Here is a 14,969-nt window from a genome sequence, read left to right as displayed (position 1 = left end):
TCTGGTGGGAGAGGGCCAAACCCCCGATTGCTGGGAACCACCTACCACAGAAAAGGCCTGAGGGGCTGGAGCGGGGCTGGACGGAGGGGGCGGAGACTTGGTGGGCGGGGCCCTGGCAGACCCCGCCCTCTCCCGCCAGCCCTGTCCCCTCGTCTCCAAGTCTGCGAGGCCGCGGTGGGCGCTGAGAACCTAGCGCCACAGCCCGCGCCCCACCGAGTCCGGCCCGCCCCGGGGTCTATGGGGCCGCCCCTCTGCGCCGCCCGGCCGGCCCCACGCCGCGCCCGGAGCCCGCCCTGCGGCCAGGTAAAGGAGGCTGGGGGTCCTGAGGGTAGGAGACGCCTGCTGGCTGGCATGAGGGGACGGGAACTCCTGGGTGTTGGAGGAATAGGGAGCCGGAACTCCACTGTCCTGGGGGCTAGGATATCCGAACCCCTGTATCCACGAGGCTGGGGGAAGGGGTACAAGGATGTTTGGTTCCTGGAGAAGTCGGGGGGCTGGGGCATCTGGACACCTGATTGGGAAGGGTTGGGGGAGGTGTGGATACTGGGGTGCGTGGGGGGAATCCTGAACGCTAGTCCTGGAGGAATGAAGACCTCATTGTACACGTTCCTGGTTCTGAGGGACCTGGAAACCAGGACACCTGGGCCCCGGCTGTCGGGTCCACCCTGATGGCTACCTCAGGCTGAAGCTCTAGCCACTGCGTCGGGGCTGGGGTTCGCACGCCCGCATATTCAGGGAGGAAGTTGTGGTTGCGGAGATTTGGTGGTCCGCACACGTGGCGCCACCTCAAGGGGCTGGGAGGTGGTCCCTGGGTAGAACATGGGGTGGGGTCCCTGCCCTCTGCCCCCCTGCCTCCTCTACCCCAGCCCGGGACATAGGCGCACCACGACACGGGGAACCGGACTCCTTGGACGGGCTTGGAGGGCGGATCCCCAGGGCAGAGGGCTCCCGGGGCAGGATCCCCGCGGCAAGGCGCCCGCCCCCCCGCCCAGTTTGGGCATGCTTGGCACGCAGCGCGCGGGCCGGTCCGATCCGTATGCGCGCCGCGTGCGCCTATTGGTATGCGGGAGCCGGCCCGGCGCGGGCGTGAGGCGGGCGAGCTGGCGGGCGGCGCGGGGGAGGCGGCGGCGGGGCACGTCCTCGCCCTCAGCTTCGCCTGGGTCCCGGCAGGGTGAGAGCTGCAGGCTCCGTACTGGGGACTCCAGGTAGAGGAAACCGAGGCATCATCCAGTTCCAGCTCCTTGCTGACACCTTGAGACCCGCGCGGACCTTAGTTTCCCTAACGGGTCTCCCGGGGCGGAGGTGGGGGGCAGCCCTACTGCACTAAGCGCTGCCTGCAGCTCCTTCCCGCTGCAGGAGACGCGGGTCTCGAGTCCCGCAGGCTGCTCTGAGCCCGCCTGAGAGAGTCCCCGCGGAGATGGCGGCCCCCTATCCCAGCAGTGGCGGCAGAGGCGAGGTCAAATGCGGGGCAGGTCGTGGCGGCAGCGTCCCGTGGGACTTTCTTCCGGGGCTCGTGGTCAAGGCCCCGCCTGGACCCTGGTGAGCAAAGCCCCGCCCCTCGGGCCTTGCCCCGCCCCAAGGAGATGTTCTGGGAGAATTCACACTCACTTCTGTCCCGCCCCCTGGGGCTAGAATTTGTTACCCTGCGCTGCTCAGCCGTGGTTTTGAAATCCACCACCATCGTGTGGTGTTCTCAACCCCTTCCTCATAATTCATACCCAACATTCCTCATCTTTCCGCTCTTCTTCCTCCTTCCCCCCGTCATCTACACCCCAGGTTCTGTTCCTACGACCGAGAGTAGAATTCACGCTCAGGTTCTACCCTCACCACCAGAGTGTTGAATCCACTTCCAAGGTCCCATTCCATCCCCGAGGCCCCAGGAAGCGGGGTTTCCCCCATCCCCCGGGCCCCGCATCCCTGAGCTCCAGAACTCCACTGACGCCTCCTCCGCGCCGCCCGTCCAGCTTGCAGGCGCAGCGCAAAGAGAAGTCCCGTAACGCGGCGCGCTCGCGCCGCGGAAAGGAGAACCTGGAGTTCTTTGAGCTGGCCAAGCTGCTTCCGCTGCCAGGAGCCATCTCGAGCCAGCTGGACAAGGCGTCCATCGTGCGGCTCAGCGTCACCTACCTCCGCCTGCGCCGCTTCGCCGCATTGGGGGCGCCGCCCTGGGGGCTGCGGGCTGCCAGGCCCCAGGCAAGCCTCGGTGAGTGCGCATGCGCGGGGAGCTGGGGTCCCAACATCTTCCGTGTGGGGCAGAGAAGCTGGAATCTCAGGTGCCTGCCAGCCCTCGCCCAGCAACTTGACCCAGAGGGAGCACGGGGTTTGGAGTCAGACCTTTTATGTGTCCCTATCAGGTGGCTTCTATCCTCCAAGCTTCAGTTTATTCATCTGTAAAATGGGCACACGAGGTAGGGAAGATTTCACGAATTCTGGCCTCATCAAGGGACCTGGGAACACCAGGGATCAGACTAGTACATGCTATTCTTTAGAGGAGATGTATCACAAAGGAGACCCACAGCTCCGTGGGTGGGACAGAGAGGACCCAGACTGGGCCTCCCATCCACTAATGGGCAAGAGATCCCCCACACCCAGACCTGAGGGGCACCGGGGGTACACAGGGACTCTGCAGTCAGAATTCCCAGTTTGGGATAGTGGGAGGGAGACAGTATAATATGGCAGGTAAGATGATGAGCTTCAAAAAGACTCGCCTGGGTCCCTTCCCCACTCCGGCACTCCCCAGCATTGTGACCCTGGGCAGGTCACTGCACCTCTCTGTGCCTCATTTGTGTAATGGGAATCATGGCGAAACCTGTCCCTGAGGGCTGAGGAGAGGATCAACCAGGTAATATGTGTAAAGAACCTGAACATCCCTGGCAGAGGGTAAGCCATCAGTATATGGCGACTAATGTTATCAATGGTGACCCTGCAGGGTTGTTGGGGGGGGCATGTGGTTTATTGAGCATCTACTGTGTACCTGCTACTGTTCTGAGCCCTAGGGATCCATCAGGAAATAGACTAGATAAAAGTCCCCACGCTGGACAGGCTGACATCCTAGTGGTCAAGACACAATAACAAAATAATCAAAGAAATAGAATCTATAACATGTAACTATAGAATATATAAAAACAGATATATATATAGATGCCTGCTTTTATTATTATTTAGACTTTATTATTGAAATATATGGAGGTGACGTTATTATTACTTCTGTTTTATGCATTACTGCTTTATTCGTATTACTAGAAGACAGTGAATCGTGTTAATCTGAGGTCGCAGGTGACAGGGACAGGGCACCCCAGGCTACTCCCCCGCCCGAGAAGAAGGGGAGTCCTTAGGGTGGGGGGGCTCCAATTCCCCTCCTGCCCTGGTCCCGGGGGAAGGGGGGAGAGAAAATAGCATTGATTAAGCTCGCAATAAATCACCATTTAAATTTAAATAATCCGGCTTCCCAGGCGGTAATTAGGCGAATTGACTGGCGCCGAGAGAATGCGGCATTAGAGCCTCTGATTACTGTCATTACCGCGAACAACATGTGCGCCGTCGGGGGATAAACATCTTGTCTATTGTCCCCGAGCTTGCGGGAGAGGGGGAGGGAGCTGAGAGCCTCGCTGGCGTCCAACCCGCCCCCCATTGCCTGGATGGGCAAGTCGAGAGGCAGGGGCTCGCTGAAGTCTCGGCACTGAGGCGGCAGACCCCCAACTTCATTAGCTCCCCGGGCCTGTATGCTGGAATTGGGGGGGAGAAACTGCATGGGCTCCCTCCTACACCCCCAAAATTAGGAAATTGAGGGGGCATCTCCTGCTCTGCAGGGTTCCCAACAAGAGGCCAAGTGCCTGCTTCTGTAATTCAGATGGGGAAACTGAGAGCATTTCAGTAGAAGTTAGAGAGTAAAGAACTGTGTCACTCTCCCAAAAGGAAGGGGTTCCCATGTCCTCAATAATAATAATATACAATACATGCTGCGCAGTGTATACAGATTAACTTGCTTAATCCTCTCAAAGTTTTAGGAGGGAGACCATGCTATAATTTCTATAAAAGTGGAAAACTGAGACCCAGATTGGTGAAACTGTTTGCTCAAAGTCACGCAGCCAGGAAGAGGCCCAGCTGAGGCAAACTCGGGGGCCTGGCTCCAGAGTCCACATTTTCAATCATATTTGGCATGTTTGTAGGTCTCCAGGGATGGGTCCTCCCTTTCAGGTCTCAGCCTTTCTCTGGGCCTCACTCTGCCATCTGTAAAATGGGACAACAGAGGTTAAAGTCTAGCTCTGGGCCTCCGAGTCTGGGGAGAAGATAGCCTTACTCTCATATCAGCATTGGTCATTCAGTCAACAAACCCCCACTGAACACCTTCCCTGTACCAGACACTGGTCTAGATGTCGGAAACAGCAGGGAACAAGACAAAGTCCCTGCCCTCAAGGGTGGGCCTACAAATCCTGCATAGTGGGTCCCCTGGCCCCCACCTTCTGATCTCATCTTCTTCCCCTCTCACCTCTTCAGTGCCCCTCCTCCACACACACACTGGCCACCTTGCTGTTTTTCAGAGAAGCATGGTCTCATCTCAGGGCCTTTGCACTTGCTCTGCCCTCCACCAGGAATTCCCTTCTTTCTGAATGTCAGCTCTTCAGTAATGCCTTCCCTGACCACTCTATTACAAATGACACCCCTCCCAGCACTCCTTGTCTTCCTTTCTTGACTTATTTCTTCTTATCATCATATGGCACTAGAGATTTCTTATTTCTCTTGTTTATTGTGTGTCTCTCCCCCATGGCACCTTGCTCTCTGAGTCTAGAATAGTGCCTGGGACACAGTAAGGGGTCACGTCCACAGTCGGGTGACTGGAATGGAGTGAGGGAAGGAAGGATGGCATCTTAATTCACAGGTCAGGCATGGCCTCTCTGAGGAAGTGACCTTTGAGCTGAGACTGGCAGGAGGTGAGGGAGCAAGCTATGAAAAGCTACAAGAAGAGTCATCCAGGCAGGAACAGCATGTGCGAAGGCCCTAAGGCAGGTTGGAATCAGCTTGCTGGTTTGAGGAAGTCTGGAGAAGAATAACTGAGACAAGGAGTGGTCAGCAGTGGTCAGGTCCTGCAGGGCCTCACGGGCGAGGACTTTGTTACCCCAAGTGAGAAGGGAGCCATGGAGGTAGTGGCTGTGGGTGGGAGCAGGGAGCCCAGTGAGGAGGTGAGTGCAGTGGTCCAGGCAAGAGATGGGGCAGCTAGACCAGGGTGGGAGCTGTGGGGTGATGGGTGGTCGGACCCATGTGATGCAGTGAGGGTACAGCCCATGGGACTTGCAGAAAATGGAGATGGGTATGAGAGAAAGAAGAGGGGCAAGGTGCACAGCAAGGAACTACCTGGAAGGGTAGAAGTACCCCAGGTTATCCATAGTAATACTGATAAAAATAGTGGCAGGACTTGGGAATAGTGGCAGGTACCTACTGTGTGCTAGCTGTGTGCAGCTTACATGCACGAACCCATTGTGCTCTATCACTGGACCCATTTTACAGATGTGGCTGAGGAAAGTAGGGGCAGAAATGCCACCCCTTCCCCCCAGGCCTCAGGCCCACGCACTCTGATTATGGTGGGATGGTTCCCTCTCTCAGACCTCCAAAGGGTAATGAAGTCCCAGACCTTTTTCCCCACTACCGTGGCAGCAAATCCATGAGGGCAGTCAAGAATGGTAGGTGAAGAGGGAATCCCTAAGGCCTGGGAGAGGCCCTCAGGGCCCAGTCTGTGTAGGGGATGACAACGATGGGGGTAGTTTGTCTTCTCCGGCAGAGTCAGGCTCCAATAAGAAACTCAGCAAATGTTTGTTGAATGAGTGAGTGGTGGTTAGGGTTTGGACTTGAGGAGGGGGCAGATCTGGGAGTAATGAAAAGCCACCTGCTAAATTTGGAGGACAGAGGAGGTGAGGCATTTGGGGAGGAGAGAAGGGGACACAGGAGAGGAGTTGGGGAGTTGGTGGGTTTGGAGAGGAAGAGCCTGGAGTAATAAAACGCATGTCAGTGATAAGGACAGACCCCAGGGCTCCCTGTCCCAGGGGACAAGCCTGGTTTTGGGGCAACAGCCAGTGGCTGAGCCCTCCCCCTACACACACCCCCCCATCCCAACGTGCCCATTAACACTGTTAATTGCAGCCGTTCAGTCTGACCTGGGCTGATCCTGCAAGAGGGAAAATGAAGGAATTAGCAAAAATGACAGGGGAAAATTGCGACAATTAGCAAGCAGCATTGTTCCCGCCTGTCAACCGGCTGGTTCATACAGCATCTCGGGGGAGGGATCCCCATTAATCACTCCCTCCACCCTCCCAGTTATTGTTCCTGGAGCTCCAGGCTAGGGTGAAAAAAGGATGTAATAGCGGGAAGATATTGGGTGAGCTCCTGAGAAAAGGAGGCATGGCCTAGACATTTGGGGCCTGGGGGCAGAGCTGGGGGGTGCTGAGCCCTGATTGGGAGGAAGGAGCGGGGTTTTCCCGCCTAGTGTTTTGGTGGTGTGGAAATAACAATAGTAATCACGCTATTAATACTCATTGTGGATCCGTGTTTGGGAACACCTGCTGTGTGGGCCAGGCCGTGCTAGGCCTTTTCTAGAAGTTCTTTAAACGAATTGAATGCTCAACCAGCCTGTGAGGGTCACGCTCTTAGCAAACCCACTTGACAGAAGCGGAAACTGAGGCACAGAGAGGTGAAGAGACTGGTCCCAAAGCACACAGCCAGGGAGGGGCAACCCTGTGGCTGGATGCCAGACCTGGACCCTTAGCCTTGCAGGAACCAAGTGTTTGGGAACCCTCAAAGTCACTGAATCCTTTGCCTCGTTCCCCAGTTTAGCCACGGGGCTCCTTGTGGGGAGTCTTGTTCCTAGCTCTGTCAAAAAGTTTTTTGAGGTAAAATTTATATAACATGAAATCCACCACTTTAAAGTACACAATTTAGTAGCACTTAGTACATTCACAATGTGGGGCAGCCATCACTTCTGTCTAGTTCCAGAACATTTTCCTCACCCCCCAAAACCCCTGAACCCATTAGCAGTCATCCCCCTCCCCCTACTCCAGCCCCTGGCAACCACCATTCTGCTTTCTGTCTCTATGGATTTCTCTATTTTGAACATTTCAGATAAATAGAATCATACAATATATGACCTCTCATGTCTGGCTCCTTTCACTGAGCATAGTGTTTTCAAGGGTCACCCATGTCACAGCACGGACCAGCGCTTCATTCCTTTTTATGGCTGAGTGCTAGTCCACTGTCTGAATATAGCACGTTTTATTTATCCATCAGCTATGGGACGTTTGGCTTGTTTCCACCTTTTGACACTTAGGAATAATGCTGTTATGAACATTCATGTACTGGTATTTGTTAGGAGACGTTTTTCATTCTTTTGAGTATATGCCTAAGTGGAAATGCTGGGTCAGATGGAAATGCTACTCGTAGGCTTAACTTATTGAGGAACTGCCAGACTCTTTTCCACAGTGGCTGCACCATTTACATACTCACCAGCAATGCATGGGGGTTCCATTTTCTCCCCATCCTCACCAACACTTATTTTCTGTTTTGTTTTATTTTCTAGCCATCCTGTTGGGTGTGGTCTCTCATTATGGTTTTGATTTGCATTTTTCTAATGACTAATGATTTTAAGCATCTTTTCATGTGCTTATTGGTTATTTGTATATCTTGTTTGGAGAAATGTCTATTCAAGTCCTTTGCCTGTTTTTGAATTGGGTTGTTTGTCCTTTTGTTGTTGAGTTGTAATGTCTTTATCTCTATTCCTTGGTATCTCTCTGTCCATTTTTCTCTCTGTGTCTTTGTCTCTCAATATCTCTCTCGCTCTCCTTTTTGGTCTCTTCTCTGCCTCCTCATCCTTCAGGTCTGAGCTCAAACACCCCCTCCTTCGACAGGCCTTACCCCATTCCTCTTCATTTCACACCACTTATTCTGTTCTTCATGGCCACAAATGCTAATTCTATAGTTCTTAGTTTTTTTTTTACTTGTTTAGGTGCCCCTGGCCTGGGTGACCCGTGAGGGCAGGACTGGGCTGTCCGGGTCACCTCTGTATTCCCAGCACTACCCAGCACAGAGCCTGGCTGCACAATTGATGCTCAGGGAGAGCTCGCTGAATGAATGAATGAATCCCTTCTGCGTCCCCTGGCGTCTGTCTCTGTGTGTCTCAGTCTCTCTGTCTGTCCAGCCCACCTGTGCCCCTCTCACTCCTCCACACATCCCAGGCCTCTCCCCCACAGAGCTCAGGGCCCTACAGTACCCCCAAGATGGCTGTGGGATGGCGGGGGAAAGAGATTTGCAGCCTAGTTTCCTGGGGGCCTGCACAGAAGACCAGGGTCAGCAAGACCACAGTCCCCAGCCTCACCTCTCCCTCTGCCCGCAGCCCCAGGTCACAGGGGCCCTGTGGCGCTGGTTTCCGAAGTCTTTGAGCAGCACCTGGGAGGACACATCTTGCAGGTAAGGCCCCTTCCCTGCCCGCCGCTCCTTGCTGCCACCTGCTGGCAGCCTGCGGAAAACAACACCCTTTTCTCCAGCATCCACCCCAAGGGAAGAACTGGGTCTGGGAGATGGAATGGTGGGGCTCCCTCTCCTGCCTGCCCCTTCAGAGCACCACCAAAGCCCTGCCGCCCCCAAAATAATCCATCCTGGGTGGAGATCAGATTTCAGAACCTCTTACAGATGTCAGGCCCTCCTCTCCCACTTCCCTGTCTCTCTACTCTAGTCCCTGGATGGCTTCGTGTTTGCCTTGAACCAGGAAGGGAAGTTCCTCTACATCTCAGAGACTGTCTCCATTTATCTGGGTCTCTCACAGGTAAGGGGCTCACAGTAGGCTGCCTGGACTGGCTCACCACCGCCTCCCTTGGCAGTCCACTCCATGTCCCTCCTTTCTCCTGGCCTTACCATCCAGGCATGAAAAAAATGGACTGGATCTGAGGTTCCCAAAGTGTGTTCCTTGGAACCTCGCATGGCACCCGACATGGCTCCTTCTCATAGGCAGAGGAGGGTTATCAAAGTCACAGGTCAATTTGAAGAAAGCAAATTAGCAGAAAGATCAGTTTGCCCATGAGTGGTGGCCAAATGCACCATATTTACCAAAACTTGTTTCTTAACAATTTTGAAGGATTACAGCAATCTGGACTGGAAGGGTTTGGGTTTTGCCAGCTCTGGAAGGTTTTCTGTGGCATTTTCGGTGACTGGCTTGTGTTTTTTCTTCATCTCAGCCCACCATTTTCACCTTAGCTCCTGCAGCTGGCGGCTGGAAGGGAAAAAGAGGGCAAGGAGGAGCCGAAAGCTCCCTTCCCTGGAGTCTTGGCTTCTTGTGGCATCTTAGGCCTTGCCAATCCATTCAATACAAATTGCTATCACCCGACCCTGCATTCCCTTCCTTCGCCGGCAGGTGGAGCTGACGGGCAGCAGCGTTTTCGACTACATCCATCCTGGGGACCACTCCGAAGTGCTGGAGCAACTGGGGCTGCGGGCCAGGACCCCCGGGCCTCCCACCCCGCCCTCCGTCCCTTCCTCATCATCCTCTTCCTCATCTTCCTCCTCGCTTGCGGATATCTCTGAGATCGGTAATTCTAAGGGCCCCCAAAGAATGAGGCCTGATCAGGGGACACCAGGTACACTGTATGCAGCTGTTTCATGCATACAAAACCCACTCTCATTAGGGTTGTGCAAAGTAAATTTTTGTAAAATGAATCAGAATCTAAGCTGGGGCAGCAAGACTTAGCTCCCTAAGAATGCCTGGATCCCCAAGATTTGAACTTTAGAAAGACTCCTCTGGCTGCTGGGTGCCTATGGGTGACAGATGGAACCAGGCTTTGGTAAATAATAACAACTCACGCTTATTGGGCTTCTGTATGTGCCGTGCTTCCAAGTACATAACCTGATTGACTTCTAACCACAATCCCACAAAGCAGCAACTATTACTCTCCATTTTACAGAGGAGGAAACTGAGGCACAGCACAGAGAGGTTAATTGTCCTAGGTCACACAGCTGTTAAGTGGTTGAGCTGGACTCCAGCCCAGGTTTGTCAGGCTCCAGGGTCTGTCTTCTAACCCTCTCTCCACTGGAAAATTCCACCCCATGTCGGGGAGGGAGGGTGTTGGAGATTACCCTAAAGTTCCTTTCAGCTCTGAGATGTTGACGGACTGAGGTTAACTTTCTTGTAAATAAGATTTTCTTATATGGGCTTGCTTTACACCAAACACATGTGAGTTGTCAGCAGTGCTTGGAAGTTTGGGGAGATGTTTGTGACACGCAGGACTGTTGGGGACTGTGATTATGGTTACATCGAAGTTTGAGGCACAGGGTCATCTGGATGTGAGCATATTTATGACTGCGTCATAGGGGTTTATAGAATAATTTGTATTTGTGAGTCTTATCTGTTGCTATACCCTGAGTCCCTGCTCTGTGCCCAGCCCTGTGCTGGGCAGGGCTGGGGAGACAGTTGTGACAACACTCCCAATGCCACCCTCCCAGGGCTCACAATACAGTGAGTGATACTGACTCATTCCCAGATGGTGATGGCCCAGAGTGGGCAAGCCTGGAATGGGAGACCCCAGAGGGGTGTCTGACCCAGACTAGGGGTCAGGGAGGGCTTCCTGGAGGAGGAGATGTCTGACCTGAGACCTGAAGGTTGTAGTTGGAGATGGTGTCAGCAGCAGGAGGCAGTTCTTGCCAAAGTTTTAGGCCTTGATGAGGAGCTGGGTTTTTTCTCAAGGGTCCTAGGGAGCCATGGCAGCTTCAGGATAGGGGAAGAACAGGGTCAGAGCTGAGCTTTAGAAAGACCCGGCTGGCTGCTGCTCAGAGGGGAGTATGATGTCAGTGAACTTGTAGAACCGTTAGGTGGGTCTCTGGCTGTGGCCATGACCCTGTGTCTGTCTAGCCCTGCAGGGGATGGGGGTGGCCTGTGTGTGTTTCCTCCCAAGGATTCCATAACCTTCCTCACTCTCCATCCCAGAGACCAGCCCCACCGAGGTAACACCCTCCTCCAGGGTCCAGGAGCTCTCCTTCTTCATCCGCATGAAATCCACCCTCACCAAGCGGGGACTGCACGTCAAGGCCTCTGGATACAAGGTGGGTGTGAACTCTTTGATCCGGTCTCTTGATTCCCACCTCCCTTTGCCTGCCCGGGGAGCGCTCCTGTATTCCTGCTAGTTGTGTCCCTGTGCCCCAGCGCCTGGGGGTGACCGTCAGAGCCAGGCCCGGCAGTGGGGTTAAGGTCCTCCTAAGGGTTACCGCCCCGCCCCACTTAGCCCGTCCATCCGGCTTAGCCCCGCCTCCAACCACGCCCACCACCTGCAGGTTATCCACGTGACTGGTCGCCTTCGGGCCCGCGCTCTGGGCCTCGTGGCCCTCGGCCACACGTTGCCCCCAGCCCCACTGGCTGAGTTTCCACTACACGGACACATGATAGTCTTCCGTCTCAGCCTGGGTCTCACCATCCTTGCTTGTGAGAGCAGGTACCGGGGGTGGTGCTGAAGCAGGCCAATGGGAGCTCACAGGAGAGCTGGGGGGTGTGGCTGGGACACTGGGGGGCACTGGGGAGCCTGCGGGGAGCCTGAAGAGCAGCAGAGGGCAGGGGTAACTGGAAGAAGGGAGTCAAGGTGTGGAGGTCAGGGCGTGGCCTCTGGGGATGGGGGAGGTACTGTTCTGATGGATGCCCAAGGGGCGTGGCCTGGGCAGAGCTCCGCCCCTCCCTGATCCCATCTCTCCCAGGCCTCTCTGGTCCCTCATCCACTCCTGCACCATAAAGTGGGGAAAAATGAAATCGTGAAATAGTCCCCTCGATGGGCGCCTCTGAGGTGCCCAGCCCACCTCACGCCCAGGAGTGCCATCTGCTTGAATGCCCAGAGCCACTCTAGCCGGGACACTATGATTACACCAGTTTCATAGAGGGGAAAACTGAGGCTCCAAGCACTCCAGAGTAAGGGTGGGAACCCGAGGTAATTCCAGAGCCAACCCCGCCTCTTTTCCCCGCCCCATGGCCTCGGGCCCTCCCCTTTCGCCCTCAGAGTCAGCGACCACATGGACCTGGGGCCCTCAGAGCTTGTGGGCCGCAGTTGCTACCAGTTTGTCCACGGACAGGATGCAGCCAGGATCCGCCAAAGCCACCTGGACCGTGAGAACCCCTACCCCTGCCTACCTGCACCCCAGACCTGAATACCCCCAATGCCCTGCTCCCTGGAAGTCCTGCTTCTGGGCTGCCACAGTCCATCCTGTTGCCAACTCCAGGGGCTCAACTCAGCAGAGAAGAGGAGCAAGGAGGCTCTGAACAACAGCTCAGACGTGGGGTGGGAGTAGGGCGGCTGTGGGGCCTCTGACCTCCCTTTAAGATCCAGGTGCCGCGATGCTGGTTAGCTCGGGGTCTTTCTGATTCTGTTTCCCTCTGTACTTTTGCCTTTTTCTCCCCACTGTCTCGCCCTTTCTGTTCCCCTGGCACTGTGTCTCCCATCTGTGTACCTGTCTCCCCATCTCTCTGCACCCATCTCCCTCTCTCCTCTCTGCCCATCTCCCTGTCCACCTCTCTCCTTCTCTGCCTCTCCTGTCCATCTGTCTCTTCTCCCTCTGCCTGTCTCTTCCCTCCCGTCTTTGTCTCACCCCCCACCCCATCTCTTCCCATCCCTTCGGCCCCTGGGCTGGGCCCAGTGCTGGACAAGGGACAGGTGATGACTGGGTACTACCGGTGGCTGCAGCGTGCTGGGGGCTTTGTGTGGCTGCAGTCTGTGGCCACCGTGGCTGTGAGTGGGAAGAGCCCTGGGGAGCGCCACGTGCTCTGGGTCAGCTACGTGCTCAGGTGAGGGTCGCGCCCACCCATCCCACGGGGGGGGGGGGCTGGAATCCCCTCCAGAAGCCTCTGCTGTCTCTCCGCACCTCAGGGTGGGAGCTCTTCAGGGGGCGCCTAGGAGACAAGCCTGGAGGGGGGTTGAGAAAAGGGGAAATGAGAGAGCAAAGGCTTGGAGGTGAAATGCCCTTGCTGCAGGACACAGAGGGGAGAGGGGAGGGGGTGACAGTATCTGCTAGGGAGGCAGGTCTGAAACGGCCTCAGGCCTAGGCTGAGGGTCTGGACCTGAGCCTGGGGGCACTGGGGAGCCATGGCAGAGTTTAAAGCTGGAGGAGTCAAGTCTGCTTTTTGGAAAGATCCCTCTGGGTGCTGTGAAGTGGGAGGTCTGAGGGACAAGACCAAGGAGACCAGGGAGGAGGCTGGGGCAGGTCCTGGGAAACGCCAGGCAATGCAGGTAGAAGACAGAGGCGGCCATCTGCTGTCGCCCAGGTCTCTGGCTTTGCTGGGCCTAGATCTGGGCCCTTGAGAGGAACAGCAGCTCAGAAGGAAGACACTGAGGTCAGATGCACATGAGGTATCTGGGGGATACCTAGGTGGTGACATCCAATGGTCACGGGCTGTACAGGTCTGGCCTCGGGAGACAGGGCCAAGCTGGGCTAGGAGACAACTTGGAGTTTGGGGGTCCAATCATGAGGCCTAAGTGCCTTAGGATAAGGACGCTACATTCACTGGGGGGTGGGGTTCTATACTGAGAGGGGGAGGGGAAAGCTACAGTCACAAGCCTGGGGGGCAGGAGTGAATCTGCTCTCATGCAGGACCCCTGGCTCCTAACACCACCTGTCTCGTCCCAGCCAAGCTGAGGGTGGCCAGATACCTCTGGACGCCTTCCAGCTTCCAGCCAGCGTGGCCTGTGAGGACACATCCAGCCCAGAGCCAGAGCCCACAGGTGAGCCCCACCTCCCACTCCAATCCCTGGGTGGCTCAGAGAGACCCTGGGAACTGCGCTGTCCAGTCCGGAAGCCACTAACCACAAGTGGCTATTTACATTAAAATTAAAACTAAAAATTCAGGTCCTCAGTCATATTTGCCCCATTTCAAGGGCTCAATAGCCATACGTGGCCAGTGGCCAATGCATTGGATGGTGCAGATTTGGCATATTTCTGGCATCGAGGAAAGTTCTGTCTGCCTCGGTCTAAACTGGGTTTCTCAATCTCTGCTCTACTGCCGTTTGGGTCAGGTAATTCTTTGTTTGGGAGACTGTCCTGTGCATTGTAGGGTACTTAGCATCCTGGGCCTCTAACCACCAGATGCCAGAAGCACCCTCCTGCCCAGCTGTGATAACCAAAAATATCTCCAGTCACTTCCAAATGTCCTTTAGGGGACAAAAACCACCCCAGCGGAGCCTCACTGAGCTCAGCTTCATTGCACAGATGGGAAGACTGAGGGCTGGGACGCACACAAACAGTGCCCTTCAACATCTTCCAGAGCTCGTGCCTCCAGCGGAAGGGAAACAGGCTGCCCCCCTGGAAGGGAAACCAGAGGCCCCCCACATCCAGGGCAAACGCATCAAAGTGGAGCCTGGTCCGGGGGAGACGAAAGACCCAGAGGACAGCGAGGACGAGGAGACAGCTGTCCATCCAGCCCCACCACGGCCGGAGTTCACTTCTGTCATCCGGGAGGGGTCCGTAAAGCAGGACCTCATGCGGCCATGGGGCCTGGTGCCTCCTGGGGACCCTCCACCTTCCGTGCTGCATGCAGGCTTCCTGCCCCCTGTCGTGCGGGGCCTGTGCACACCTGGCACCATCCGCTACGGCCCCACGGAGCTGGGCCTCATGTACCCACATCTGCAGAGGCTGGGCCCGGGCCCCACCCTCCCAGAGGCCTTCTACCCCACGCTGGGCCTGCCCTACCCAGGGCCCACAGGCCCCAGGATGCAGCGGAAGGGGGACTGAGGACTGAGAGAGCCACCTACAGAGCTGGACCCTGGGGGATGGGGACAGATCACCAAGGGGGCAAGGGATAGGACTCTCAGCTCCATTGGCGCTCTTTGAGAATTAAAATCCTGCTCCCAGTCTGTGGCTCAGTCTCAAGGGACCATGGAACTCCTCTCTCCTTCCTTCTTAGTTATTTCCACCTGTCATCTTCACCTCCCACGCCATCTGCCCCTTCCCTCTTCCCTCCCTCCATTCCC

The 14,969-nt window shown here is 55.8% G+C and overlaps 1 protein-coding gene and 1 long non-coding RNA gene across 4 annotated transcripts; one reads left to right on the top strand and one right to left on the bottom strand.

Moving 5' to 3' along the window:
* Window positions 1-124: 124 nt before the first annotated feature.
* On the top strand, window positions 125-14,873 carry NPAS1 (neuronal PAS domain protein 1). Of its 3 annotated transcripts, none has more exons than XM_074316211.1 (12): window positions 125-303; window positions 1,382-1,539; window positions 1,965-2,200; window positions 8,375-8,448; window positions 8,714-8,803; window positions 9,389-9,563; window positions 10,955-11,070; window positions 11,299-11,456; window positions 12,009-12,115; window positions 12,643-12,790; window positions 13,630-13,724; window positions 14,264-14,873. In XM_074316211.1, the coding sequence occupies exons 1-12, from the start codon at window positions 238-240 to the stop codon at window positions 14,728-14,730; spliced, it is 1,890 nt and encodes a 629-aa protein (XP_074172312.1). In that variant the 5' UTR covers window positions 125-237; the 3' UTR covers window positions 14,731-14,873. The 3 variants fall into 3 exon arrangements, with proteins under 3 accessions (XP_074172312.1, XP_019608218.2, XP_019608216.2); XM_019752659.2 differs by having other exon boundaries at window positions 163-303; window positions 1,357-1,539; XM_019752657.2 differs by having other exon boundaries at window positions 164-303; window positions 1,341-1,539.
* LOC141567729 (uncharacterized) lies at window positions 3,142-11,048 on the bottom strand. Its single transcript, XR_012490565.1, has 2 exons — window positions 10,617-11,048; window positions 3,142-4,227 (listed from the first exon to the last, which is right to left on the bottom strand). It is a non-coding gene; the product is annotated as an uncharacterized LOC141567729 (long non-coding RNA).
* Window positions 14,874-14,969: the final 96 nt, after the last annotated feature.

The sequence above is a fragment of the Rhinolophus sinicus genome, linkage group LG11 (assembly GCF_036562045.2).
Source record: "Rhinolophus sinicus isolate RSC01 linkage group LG11, ASM3656204v1, whole genome shotgun sequence".
NCBI classification, from domain to species: domain Eukaryota; kingdom Metazoa; phylum Chordata; class Mammalia; order Chiroptera; family Rhinolophidae; genus Rhinolophus; species Rhinolophus sinicus.
This window is presented reverse-complemented; position numbering and strand designations above follow the sequence as displayed.

Coding starts and splice junctions, on each gene's coding strand:
- NPAS1 (XM_074316211.1), top strand. CDS start 238: ATGGGGCCGCCCCTCTGCGCCGCCCGGCCGGCCCCACGCCGCGCCCGG. Junction 304..1,381: donor GGAGCCCGCCCTGCGGCCAG/GTAAAGGAGGCT, acceptor CGAGTCCCGCAG/GCTGCTCTGAGCCCGCCTGA. Junction 11,457..12,008: donor ATCCTTGCTTGTGAGAGCAG/GTACCGGGGGTG, acceptor TTTCGCCCTCAG/AGTCAGCGACCACATGGACC.